Source organism: Corvus moneduloides, chromosome 3 (genome assembly GCF_009650955.1).
Source record: "Corvus moneduloides isolate bCorMon1 chromosome 3, bCorMon1.pri, whole genome shotgun sequence".
Classification (NCBI taxonomy): Eukaryota; Metazoa; Chordata; class Aves; order Passeriformes; family Corvidae; genus Corvus; species Corvus moneduloides.
This window is the reverse complement of record NC_045478.1, coordinates 80,609,338-80,622,786: the sequence shown is the minus strand read 5'-3', so window position 1 is coordinate 80,622,786 and position 13,449 is coordinate 80,609,338. Positions and strand designations below refer to the sequence as shown.

The 13,449-nt window shown below is 45.9% G+C and overlaps 1 protein-coding gene across 1 annotated transcript; it reads right to left on the bottom strand.

The window, feature by feature from the left end:
* Positions 1-625: 625 nt before the first annotated feature.
* On the bottom strand, positions 626-12,902 carry DACT2 (dishevelled binding antagonist of beta catenin 2). Its single transcript, XM_032102394.1, has 4 exons — positions 12,321-12,902; positions 6,455-6,587; positions 4,735-5,022; positions 626-3,225 (listed from the first exon to the last, which is right to left on the bottom strand). Exons 1-4 carry the CDS (start codon positions 12,885-12,887, stop codon positions 1,427-1,429), a joined length of 2,787 nt encoding a protein of 928 aa, XP_031958285.1. The 5' UTR covers positions 12,888-12,902; the 3' UTR covers positions 626-1,426.
* Between the last annotated feature and the right edge of the window lie 547 nt (positions 12,903-13,449).

Genomic DNA, 13,449 nt, shown 5'->3' with positions numbered 1-13,449 from the left:
ACTGAATCCTTGGAGTAAACAAGCACTCTTTTACCCAGTTTCTGCAAAGCACTTGCCTTTTGTTTCAGACCCAGTACAGGCAGCTGAATGAGGTAATGCCTTTATCTCCTAGGCCAGGAATGTACCCAGACTGAGCACTGAAATAGGGTAGGGGGATAATACCTGCTCTTTTGTAAATTCAGGTGAACTTCAGCTCAGCTTACAGATTTCTGTGCTCAGAGGAAAGAATTAGGACTGCTTGTCTGAACACAAAAAATTGACTTCTTCAATTTAGGCATTGATACACAGCTTCATATCAGTGCCCTCAAATGCATTTGAAACACATTACATAGACATAAATATATGTTTTAAATTAAGAGTGTCTTGTGACTAAATTGCATCAGTTTAAGTGAGTTAAACACTACCCTGTCCTCAATAAAAATACCATTTTCAAATTCTTTCATTTAGAAGGAGGTGCTGAAATTCCTGATTTAGAAGGTGAGCAGACCCTGCTTCTGACTGAGCTACAGTGATCCTCTGAAAATATAAAAGGACCCCTCTGCACAGTGATCATAAAAACACAAGTCTGTTTCACCATTAGAGACCAAAATAATTTTCTTTAGACATCAAAGTCAGACAAGCATAATTTTCAGAAGTACATTAAATAGTATTTATTGAGTTTGCAATTTCAGGGGCAAAGCTATAATCTCAGTCCCAGTTAATCACACACTGTGGCACGTCGCCCTCCTGTTCTTTCATCCATTGAACAAATGAACAATCACATGGAACATCATAAAAAGGGGGATTGAAAAAACAACCCTATACTGTTTTGAAAAAAGGAAGCAAACTGAAGTCTTGTTCTCATTCACAAATACACTTGCCTTCTTGATTAAACACACTATGTTTTTATGGAGAACAGACTCAACCTCCTGATGTTTGGGAGAAGGTATGGGATGGTTGATCTGAAAGAAAGTAAAACTATGCAGAACAGAGCTTTTCCATATGACCACAGTAACAGCTAGATGGTTAATACAGGTTTCAGACTGTAAAGAATTCCTCACAAGAGGGAAGCACGCTTTCTCCTTAGCAAATCTTTGCATCTGGACTGATTCTGTGGGTGCATATGGTTAAAAAAACCACCAAGGGCCTGCCTGTAAAATCTTACGGCAGAGGTTGTTTTCATTTTCACCATGGTGACCCTTCTGGATAATTAAAAAAGTCATCACATAATATACACAGAGATTCATATTTACAGAATAAATGGCAAAAGAGGGAATTAGATACAGTGACATTTATGTCCAGGCATTAACGAACAAGATCCCTTGTGTAGACTCAGGGATTATTCACAGCTCCTTTAAGAAAGTCCTTTTCTCTGCATGAGTCCTCTCGTTTTGCAGATGAGAGCCAACAGGATGTCTCACTGTAAGAAATAGATGCTTGCTCTCCCTTAAACCATGGTCATGACCTTCAGAGAGGCAGGTTGGAACCTCCTTATCTTCTTCTTTAGTGCCTTTGAAGCTTTGATGCGACAGATTTTGGGCACTGGAGGAAGAGGCTTGGAAGAGGACTGGACAGTCACCGATTGTCTGACTGAACCTTCAGGCCAAATCAGCTCACTTTCATCCTCCTCATCAGAGTCAAGGGCAAGGCTACTACTGTTACTGCTGCCATCCGAATCGCTTTCACTGGACTCACTGTCCCCAAATCGGTTGGTTGTGAAGTCGCTGGCCTCCCCTTCGCTGGTCTCTGCGATGGTGGAGTGAAAGAGGGAGGCGCACTCTGCAGAGTACTCAGAGTGGTCTGACTCGCTTTTGGCATAATCTCCGTGGTGCTGACCCTTGGAGCGAGCCCTCATGCTGACAGTGCGCAGGACGCCGGCTCTCCTTGCCGGCTGCCTTGGTGCTCCCAGGCCAAAGCTGTGAGACAGGCTGGCCGGGTGTGCCTTGGCAGAGATCTCCACTGTGGACTGCCACTTGCGCTGCTTCTTCCTGTTGGCTGTGTCTACGCAAGCTGCCTCGAGGGAATACAGTGCATTGGCAGAGGCTCCGTAGAGCTCTGGCCGGGATGGCACAGTGGGGAGCCTGACCTGCACCGGGAACAGACTCGACTCCGAGCATGACCTGCCAGCCATGTCACCAGAATACGAAGGTCTCCGCATAAGGCTCTTCATTCCTTGTGGTCTTTGGAGCTGATTCCACTCAGCAGGCAGCTTGGTGGCCCCCTGAGACCCTCTCACCTTCTCCATGCAGAAGGCCTGCTTCCCTGGCCGAAGTACTTTTTCACTGTTCCTCCTCTTTATCTTCACTGCCTTCGTTTTGGAGCTGGCAAACTTTACCCGGACTTGGTGGGATTCTGCCGGGACAAACTGAGCATGAACAAACTCAGCTCGTGCCACTCGTTCATGACCCCCAGCGTAAGCCAACTTGGCATTACCACACCTTTTGATGGGCAGTTTTTTGGGTGGGACAGCTTTAGCATTCCAGGTGTCTGCGCTGGAGTCCTCCTGACACAGCTGTGAGTAGGACAAACAGCGCTCCATGCTGCTCTCTGTTGCTTCTGCCAGAGAAGAGGCCCTTGCTGCTGACTTGGCAGGATAACAACTATTCACAGCTGATGGCTCTGTGTCAGGCCGAGTGGATGACTGCTCTTCATTCATACAGCTCATGATCTCCTGCTGCTTGGCACATTCCCCCTCTGGCACCTCTCTTGACAGCTTCCCTTCAGCTTTGTTACTTTCCAGAGAACTCGTCTGTTTTTCCAGCTGGCTACTGCTGCTGTTAATTTTCACTCCACCGGTGCTGGGGGTTATAATGAGTCTCTGGTGCATTGTGGCTGGCTGGCTCTTTGGTGAAACCCACTCACTGGCCTCAGCCCGACTGCTCCCTTTGTACCTTGTCAGCTGCAGCAATTTATTGATGTAACCCCCTGGCTTGGCCTCAGTGGTTGGCCTAGTCTTGATCAAGCTGGGACCTGTCATACTAGGCAAAGGTTTGCTGGGAGGGGCTTGGAAGTCTGATTCTGGGGATGTTCCCACCAGGGAGAAAAGGGGACTTTGTAAAGCCACTGCATGGAGGGGGCTTGGGTAAGGATACACATCAATGCCATTCTTAGAGACCAAGTCGTTCTGGAATTTGGGGTCCATGCTGAGCAAGTGCATGTCTCCACTATGGCACAGAGGCAACATGGACTTGGGATCCATTTCTTTTTGAAATCTAGCGTCTGCTGGAATGAGTCTTTCCAAGTCACCTATACGGTGGATGAAAATAAACAACCTAATTAAATCACAAACAATTACATTCAACCTGGTTCATGCTAGAAGTGCTATTTCAGAGAGATGTGATAGCTTCTACTAAAAAAGATCAAGAACGTAATTTCAGCTTTGCAAGGTCACTGAATTGCTTTAAAGCTTTTATCACCTAAGCATAACAGAGTTTAGAATGCCTTTTAATGACAATAATAAAACTTACCTTTACAGGAAATTTAAACTTTGCTACTTGGATGAAAGTAAATCTGCGCATATATAAAAATGTTCTAAAATGTCACAGACCAGCAGGACCCCAACTAGACAAAAAAAAAGGGATTATTTTTATTTCTTAGCAGAGAAGCCACAGAAAAATGAAATGAAGAATCTTTATTTTCGCAGGGGAAAACAATCTGAGGCTAACTACTCAGGCAAGTGGGAAGTCTAGTCCCTGAAGATGACATTCATAGACACCAATTCAGATCTCTTCAATTCTGGAGTACTGTCAAGGTTGCTATAATTTACTCTTGACTGCAGCATCCTCCTCCCAGAAGCATCTCCTATGCACAGAGAGGAGAGGCTGTGTTCTTGCATGAAGAAAGGTTGTTCCATCCAGACATGTCATTCAAGAGAGCACTGTGGTGCTGTGTTACCTCTGGGAACACTAGAACCAGTTAGCTAGGATTTCTCTGCACTACAGTGCAGACTTCAGTGCCAACAAATCCTCCACTAACCAATTTCCTGGCTGCTTCATGCTATTGTGAAAACCCAACCATCACATTCAACCACACCATTCACAAACTATATGAATAGTCACGTGATGATTATCTGTGTCCTGTGACAGGAAGCTTTTAAAAGAGTCCAAAATTTTGGGGTAGTCTGCAGCATCCTACCTATGCACAGGCCTGCCACAGCAAAGGTTAGGATGATGATTTCTCTAACAATTTCATAATGAAAATTCTTTAGGAAATCGTTGGCAGTGTGTAATGGTGTGCTCTTGTGCAGACAAACCAGGAAGGAGTCAAAAGCATGCTGTGCTTGCAGTATCTCAGCAAGCTTTCTGCTTGCCACTGAAAGAAAAGGCAATTGGTCTGTACTTGCAGTTTCTTCTACGGAGAGAAAAAGAGAATTTCTTCCCCTCTCCAAATGATAATTTTCTGAAGTAAAATCTTGCTTCACTTCCTGCAATGTGGCCAACTTTGTAAGAATTGTTTCTTCAAGACTATACCCACTACTACCCCACTACTTTTGTTTCTCGCTGTGAAGGAAGTAAGACGCTGTAGCAAGGAAGAAGGGCTGAAGGAGGTCGGCAGTCTCTCTACCACACCCCTGCTCAGTATCGAGGGAAAGTTGGACAGTAAACAGTTTGGCTCTGTGGTTTTGATCCATTCTCACTTTCTGTATTGAAAATGAGTACTAAATATTAATTAAACATGGCTAAACAAGGTCCTAAAAGTAATAACCAGAAATCTGCCCTTCTCTTGAATGAAATATCCAGTTTTGCCATCAATTACCTGTGGAAACTGGCCTTGGTCTGGATCTGGCAGGAGTCCCAGAAACATCTCTGCTAGCTGCAATCCGACATCCATCGCTGACATAGGTTCCCTGCTGTTGGAAGCTGGTGGTGTGCACAGTAGTTTCATCTGCAGACTTGGGCCGGTAATCAAACACACTGAGCCTCGCTTTAGGGTATTGAGAGCTGGGCAAGAGACTGGTGTGGGAGGAGGAGATGGACTCACTGTACACAGAGGTGCAAGAATTGGAGAGTGAGCAAGACCCACCGTCACTCAGGTCATAGAATCCTGCAGAGTTAAAATAAACAGTACATTTCATATTTACAGCACCTAAACATGCTCAGTAGAAGAAAAGTGCAGAAAATAAAACACATCTTCATTTGCTATGTACCACAAGCCTAAATTTATGGCCATTTATTTAGGTAACATTAGCAGAGGTAAACTCTAATTCAACCAGCATTTATTGGGCTTCTGCATATTTACTTAGGCCCTGAGCCAGCTTGGCACGCACATGCCTGCTTAGTTCTGAGGGTGGGATGGGATGAAGCGCAGCACCATCATACCCAGGTCTTCACTGGAGAATGTATTTGGGGACTATGATGCAACTAGTGTAAGACAGGGACCTCTGACACTGCTGCAACTTGTGCTAGGTGCATACAAGCACAGACTGGATGGGAAAGTACAGTAAACTAGCCTGTGATCAGACCTTCCAAGTCTATGATAGCTGGAATGTCTAAGGGCAGAGAATGGAGACGGTCTTCTCTCTCCAGGTCTCGAGATCATTTCCAATTAATTGTGGAAGCATTAAAAAAGGCTTTGTATAAATTCAAGGTAGGACATTTTATTATTCTTCTCTATAACAGAGAATGAGTATCTTCTTTTGAACTATGTGCATGTGCCTAAGTGCACAACTCCTGAACTTAAACACATAACAGCAACTTGCACTTTTTATATGCACTCTAAGTACCAGGCTGCAAATCCATATGCTGTAAAAAAAAAAAAATTAAAGAAATATTTCCTTTCTCACTGAAGACTTGAGGCAAAAATTCGTTTTAAAAGAACCACTTTCACTGTCTCTCACTAGATAACAGAAACCGGTTTTAACAGACATCCTAGCTATAAAAGTCTGCAGTACAGCTCTCTCTGTGAATCAGACCAGAAACCCGATACCCAGTATCTTTCTGTCCATGAGAGCTTTACTCTGTTGGGGTAGTTTTTCTCAGTGTCTTTTAATAGTGCTGTTTTGCCTCTACATAAATTCATTTGACTAGAGCACTGCGGTCGTGATTTCCAAAGACCCAGTGAGGTTCAGAACCCTTCCTGGATTCAAGCAGAGCGTTGATATTGATATTGGTCTCCTTCACTTCTTTTAAGTACTCTAGCCATTTTGCCAATGGTCCTTCTACACTGCACGAGGTAATTAGTAAGTAAATCTGTCTCTTTCTCCTTCCATGTGTGGCTACAAGGTTCATTAAAAAAAAAAAAAAATTAAAAATCCAGAAAGAATACTGCTTGAGGGAGTGAGCACTTTCCAACTAAATCAACTTTGCATGAGAATTCCTAGCAGCTCTGTGAGCCCACTCTGTGCCAGATAACTATTATCCACCTCAGCCATGGTGCACTGTTTCTGACCAAAAAATACAGAGAGTTTTGCTTAGCAGTTGACACTCTTCAGTTCTCCTACCATGTCCCCGGGAATAAACAGCCAAGTGCACATTACCTGAGCTGGGCCGGCTGTCACTATCCAAAAATTCACTGGAGGTCTTACTGACGTCCAATTTCAGCTCACTTATTCGCTGGTCTAGCTGATCCAGGTGGCTTTTCAGGCCAACATCCTGTCTCCTCAAATGAGACTAAATGAAGGGAAGAAGGAGGAAATGAAGAATAATCACTGTTAGAATCTCAGCAGCAATGCATCAATTCAGGCCACCTGTGCCAGCAAGATTCTATTCTCATCAAGCGTTTTCTTTAGCTAGAGACTGTTGCAGTTGGCTCTCTGTAACAACACTGACCTAATGGACAAGGACAAAACATTTCATTTCTCAGTATATATTGTCTTCTGCCCAGCTCAACATGTTCTCAAAACTCACTCTGAAGATATTTATTTTAACTTTTGGCTTTTTTGTTACACCCATGGCATAGGACAGAAGTCTTTTAACTAATTAACATATTCTGATTGCACTGCACTTTGCCATACACTGCCTCTGAGCAGAGGAGGCGATAAACATTACGGGTAGTCTTCATGAACTCTTAAGATCTGGTGGATGAAAGGAAACCGCTGTGGTTGAGGTATCTCATTGCTGTACCAAGTACAAGCAGCATAACCACTCCAGTAAAACCTTGGCTTTGATGACATCTTTATAGTTGAAAGGATAAACTGCAAGAATTGTGACATCTATTTTACTGCAAGTTTTTCTTCGTTGTCTTGTGGCCAGTTATTTCCATGCATTTTCTGCAAGGAGAAGGTGGCATTTGAAGACAGTGGGAAAACTACTGTATTTAAAATAAATGGTGTCTCAAGATTGTGAATAATCCTTCAGAAGCCAGCAACTAGATCTGTTCCCTGCTGCAATCACTGACCAGGCTGATCTGAGGTAACAGCTCCTGCAGTTGCTCCCCCAGTATTTATGCCGTCAGCTTGGCGAGGCAGATGGCCAGGCATTAGGTACCAGCCAAAGAACCACAGTTGGTTTCTGTCACAAACTTCTCACATGGCACTTGGCAAATTATCTAAAGCCCAGTCACTATTTAGACAGCTTCTAATTACATCACACCTCACCATCCATCCTACAGTACTTTACAGAAAGGTGGTCTCTTGAAGTTGGTTGTAAAGTTGGGCTCAAAGCCCTCAAGGGGATGGGTTTCCATGCAGTAATGGTAAGAAAAACATTAAGAGTCTTCTTTGTGTGTACATTTCATATTTAAAAACACAAGTGGCAGTTCTAGCAGCATTTCCAAACTCAAATATATATAAAAAAAAAAATCTAGGTCCCTTGAACCAATTAAAGTTATCTTAAAAATTAAATGACATGCAGAAAATCAAGATCACATTTTTGCCCCTGCTTTTCTTTTGTACTAATTATTCAGCTTTTAACATTTGCATAGGTTTCTCCATAGCTATAAATACTAAAAGAAAAGAAAGCTAAGATCCCAAGGTAATCAGGAAATTATTAGAAATTGTAAGACAAAAAAATACAGATGTCCTGTGTTTCACAAGAAAACTCTTGGGGCTGGTGATGCTGCTGAGAAAAAAAAAAAAAAAAAAAAAAAGATATTTTTATCATGCTTTTACAGGGAACTGGAGGAACATGTAAGACACAAGAAATAAAGCCCCTTCTTGTTAGTCACACATCTAGAAAAGTTTAAACTCAAGAGACTCATTACTTCCTAGGAAAATCCATAGTGATTTTCCCTCTTCCTGTTTCACATAAACAAAAAAGAAGGGAAGAACTGGATAATAAAGGAGATTTTCTATTCCATCTGAATGATGAATGTAAGATCTCCTCAGTACTTCTTTATTTTGTGGTAAAAAAGCAAAACCATGCTGTGCCTTCTTCAATCCCACCTACTCAGGAAATCACAATGTTTTGTTTTCATGGCTGGAATTAATTGCTTAATGATTAATGTTTTGCCAGCCAATCCCTCAGTCTGTGGTTTCTGATTAATGACAGAGAGGCCACAAGGCTCTCAGGTATTCAAACATTATTTATTATACCTCCAGGTTCTGTCTGTGCTTTCACAGCATTTTAACCAACACACATGATTTACATCATCGTTTTTAACCCTTTTATGGTGCCTCACACCATCGGGTTTTCACATTTCCAGCCGCTGCCATAGCTTTGATCTTTCAGTTAACTACTTCTGCACTCTAAGAAGAGAGGCATTCCTCAAACCATTTGGATAAGAATGACTTTTCCGGTGTGTTTGTTTCAAGCTGTTATTGCTCCAATACCCATGCTAGGCAGCACTCAAAACAGTAAACCCTAAACACGCTCTCAATTCACGACATGAATTTTACATGTGACAAAACCTTGCAGGTAAAACCATCTGTTTGCTTTGAGCAATGCAGCTGTGAAGACTTCTGGATGAAACTTTCCCAATCACCTTGTACTATCAATGGACTACAGTTTTGGGGAGCCAAATCTGGGATGTCATCCTACCAGCCATTTCTTAGAAGGAAGAACACACTCTGAAAAGCAGGTTCGTTTACACCAACACAAACTGGCATGCCAAATCAAAGCACCAAAACCCACTGGTCATACTTGACTATTCTTCTCAACTAATAATCTCTTCAGTCAAAGGCGGGGGGGGGGGGGGGGTGTGTGTGTTGATTCTTGGTTGTAGATTAGCATCCCATAATTCTATTAATGTGACTTCATTCTGGAATGCACAAAACATAGCATTCTTTTCTAGTTTTGCCCATCTAGAATTTAGTCACCCCTGGGTCTTTTTGTCACTGGTGGTGCAAAGCAGCCAGTTTCAGAGGAAAATTACTCTCATCTATCCCAGGCACTTGTAATAGACCAAGATGAATTCCTTCTGGAAGGACCTCTTTCTCTCAGCTGACAAAATTTTAAATTTGTTTATTTATAAATACATAAAATCCCTGGTTTAAAAGATGTTTTCTTCTATTTAAAATTATCTAAAGGGAAAAGAAACTGTTTAAAATGCAGGGTACCAAGCGTTTGCTTTTTCTCTTCAGTATAATGTGTCCCTTGTCACATTTTTATAACATCATAAACCACCTGAAAGCTTGCAAAACAAAATCACCAGATTCAAATCAAATCAAGTAAGGTTTATAAATACATCCTCCGAGGAAAGAGCTGAAAAAATACTGGATGTTGCAGCCTTTGATATCCACCTACACTGACAGCGATCATAGATTTCTTTCTTTACATTAGCCTGAATTTGCATCTCTTCTTTTTCCTGTATGTCACCATGATACTGTTCGGCTAAGAGAGGTTTAGTACCTTCAGGATCTCTGATAGTGGGTGGCAATCACTTAACTCTGCTCCTCTTCTGCTACAGAGTTGACCCCGCCTGCGCTGTAGTAATTTGCTGTTGCCAGAAAAGACCCTGGCCACCAAAAAGAGCCACGGTTAGGCAAAAAAGGGCATGTGTTAGAGGCAGCAGACCGCCTATAGCAGAGTGCTAGGAAGGCCAGCTGATCACTGTCTCTGGTAAATGTTGTTGGGGATGGGACTGAGATTCTGGAATGGCATCCACACATGGAGCCTACGGCGTCTGATGGCTCTGCTCTATTATTCCCACTAGTCAGACTTGAGTCCTCAAGGGTTCTGCCTCTGCTCTTCTGTTACTCACCCTACCATTATAGGAGAAGCCTGGCTTGATATTTTATCTGCCTTGTTTCCATGCCTTGAGCCACCTTCAGCTGACACAGCTTTCTCATGTTGTGAGGACCAAACTTTTCATGAATTAAACTGTGACCATGTTGAAGCTCAGGGCTACAGTCCTCCTTGAGATTTGGATCAAGGTGCATTGCAAGGCAAAGTCACATTTACCCTGTTAATGAGTTTCTCAATCCCAAATCTTATAGAGCAGCAATCACATTCTCTACCATCCACAGGCCAACAACAGTGATGAAGATGTTAACACTCATTTAGCAATGCTGTGCTTTGCATTTTCTGTTGTTTTCAGCTTTAACTTCATTTCCTGAGATCATGAACAGAATTTTCATGGGTTTTGAGTGCAATACACTGCTCATGAGTCACGGGAAAGTTTTCAGCCTGCGGTCACTGAGATCCTAGATCTGTGAGCTACTTCTAACAGGACTGTGAAAAGCCTGTTTTCAACTGGGTTTACTTTGCCATTAAAGAGCTTTGAGGTATGCACCTCTACTCAGATATTACATCTGCAATTTGCAGGGGGAAAAAAAACAATAAAGGTACCAGGGGGCCTGAAAAGCACAGTCTGAAAAGCCTTCAGCAGCCATGGGTCAATCAGAAGAGCTTTATATCACTACTTTAAGTATTCACACACTGTATTTTTACTGAAGAACCTGCCCCTGGATGATTTATGTAGTTCTGAGTCATCTCTCTCAAACTTTATGAACACTTCCCTCCCAGGCATCCCAAGAGACACGTTTACCATAATTGCACTGGCACCTACTGGCGAAATCTGTCCCTCTCTGGAGGTGTGTGGAGTTATTCTTAAGCCCATTCAACTCCTACATTTCTAAATGGCAGCAACTAAAGACCTTTTTTTCCTTCCATTTTAATGGCTAGTTTCTCCCATGTCCTTGGAAAGCCTTGTAAGGTGCAAGCAAAGTCCTGACCAGTTAATCTTCTATTTGAATATTTTATTTGAAAAATATTAAGACAAATGAGCAATTAAAGCACAACAGCTAACATGAAAAAGAGTACAGTCACTATGATCAGAGCTCATTGTGTGATTCTGTTATCCTACTGGCCCCAAACAGGCAATAAATGCCTTCAATTCTTCTGTTTAATTAAAAAAATAAAAAAGTAGAGCCATTACTTAAGATTATCAAGTGGCTGGCTGTCCACTTGTCAAGTATTTTCTTAATTTAATCAAGAAGTGCCTGCTCCTGTATTTTCTCACAGTGGTGGCTAGGTTTCCCTGAAGGTTAAAGCCCATTTTATCCTGAGATGCTGCCTGATAAAGCTACCTACGAAGAGCAAATAACCGTGCTGTTTTCACACCTGATTGATGGCCAAGACTTGCACCAGTACAGCGAGGGAAAGGATTCTGAATTAAGTCTGAGTTTACTGAAGTGTGTAATTGCCTATACTAGAGATTAAAGCCCTTTACCCTTTGATTGTTGTCTCATCTATGAAACTCCTTTCAGCTACAATTCAGATTTTTTTGGGTTTTTTTTTAGTTTCAGAAAAACCCCTGCGGAAGTGGCCGGTGTAGCACTTCAAGGTCTGGCATTCAGTTATTTTTCCCTTTTGATCACGCAATCCGTGGAAAGAACAAAGTACTCCCGTCCCAGGAAGCGTTTCCTGGCAGATCGACTCCCACGGGCGAACAGCCGCGCGGGCACGCATCGGTGCGCGCACACAGGTGAAGGCGCAGAGGTGTGCGCGCACACGCCCACCCAAACCCCCGAGCGCTTATGGAAGTGTATCTCAGCCCGCGTGTCTCTTGATCTCCTATGCAAACGGCTGCTGCCATTGAGAGCTGAGCGCTGTGTTACCGAAGTTAATCATCGCCTACTCCTCGGCTCCGATGAATGAGCGGTGCCGGGTTAACAACTTCTCGCCAGCGCTCCCGCTGGCACAGCGCCCACCACCAGCACTGCCCGCTCCGGGCCGCCCAGGTGAGCTCCGCCCGTCATAGCGGCTGTGGCGGGGCTCGCCCCGACCCTCCCCGGCCCGGCCGCTCGCCCCTGCCTGCGGGGGAGCCGCGGCCGGCGGGGCGGGAGCAGCGCAGGGGCCGCGGCTGCCGCGCCCTGCCCGCCCCCGGTGCCGGCACGGCGCCGGCAGCTCCCGGGTGTCTGGCAGCCCAGGGGCGCGTCCCTCCGCCCGCGCTCGGCACCGCGGCTGGGCTCACGGAGCCGGGAAGTGGGGCAGCGGGGCGTCCCGTCCCGTCCCGTCCCTTACCAGCTGCTCCTTCAGGGCGGAGAGGGTGGCCTCCAGCCGGTGCTCCTTACTGTGGGCGGACGAGGGCTGCTGTTCTCCGCCCGCCGCCGGCCGCTGCGGCATGGCCAGGGCGGCCCGCACCAGCTCCCGCTGCTTCTCCCGCAGCACCTGGAGCTCCTGGAGGCCGGCGAGGGCCGCCTGCAGCCTCTCGCCCACCCGGCTGCGATCCCAGCCGCCCGGCCGCGGGGCGCCCAGCAGCATCGTCAGCGCTGGGCCGCGACACCGGCCATGGCAGGGGGGCGGTGGGGAAGATGCGGGGCTGCTCCCGCCGCGGGCCGTGCCTGCGCTCAGGTCCGCTCGCCCCCCTCCGCCGCTGGCACCGGAGCGAGTGAAGAGCGGCCGCAGCGGCTCCTGCGGTTTTGGAGGAGAGGTGGGGACGGGGGAGGGAGAGAGGAAGGGCGGGAGCGAAGGGAAGAGGCTGCGGCTCCAGGCAGCGTCGGGGCCACCTCTCGGGTGGATATGTGGGGAGAGGAGCCAGTGCCCAGCGCTCCCTCCGCCCCGCGCGGGGGCGGCTCCTGCCTGCCCCATCCCTGTCCCTGCCTCTGCCCGGGGGGCTGCCCTTGCCTCGTCCCCCAACCCAGCAGCGAAGAGGGATGGGGCGCCCGCCCTCTCCCGGCAGAGACGGGGGCCGGCGAACCAGCACTTAGAGCCGGGGTGAGAGCTCCCGTCTCGGCCGGGAGCGAGCCCGGGGATGCTGCGGAGACCGGAGCGGAGCCGGTCGTCCTGCTGCAGCCGCGTGCAAATTACAGTGATGCGAGGGTATGGTGCGGCGAGCGCTCGCGGGTGTAACAACACTTCCCTTGCAAGAACGTGGCGTTTGTGACTCTGTCCCTTCACGTCCTGGCTGGTGGTGCCTCCTGCCAGGCACAGGCACAGCACTGGCACTCCTCATCTTGCTCTCCAGAAACCAAGCCAGCTGGGATCTCACTGCACAACTTCGCTGTCTTGTACTGAATTGTTGAGTCTCACTTTGGAAGCAAGGCAGAGTCCTGTTTTTTGAGGTCCCCCCCGTAAAGTCGTTTGAAGGGGTCAGGATGTGCTTTGAATGGGACATGAAAACACAGTTGGTCATGGAAATTCACGACCGTGG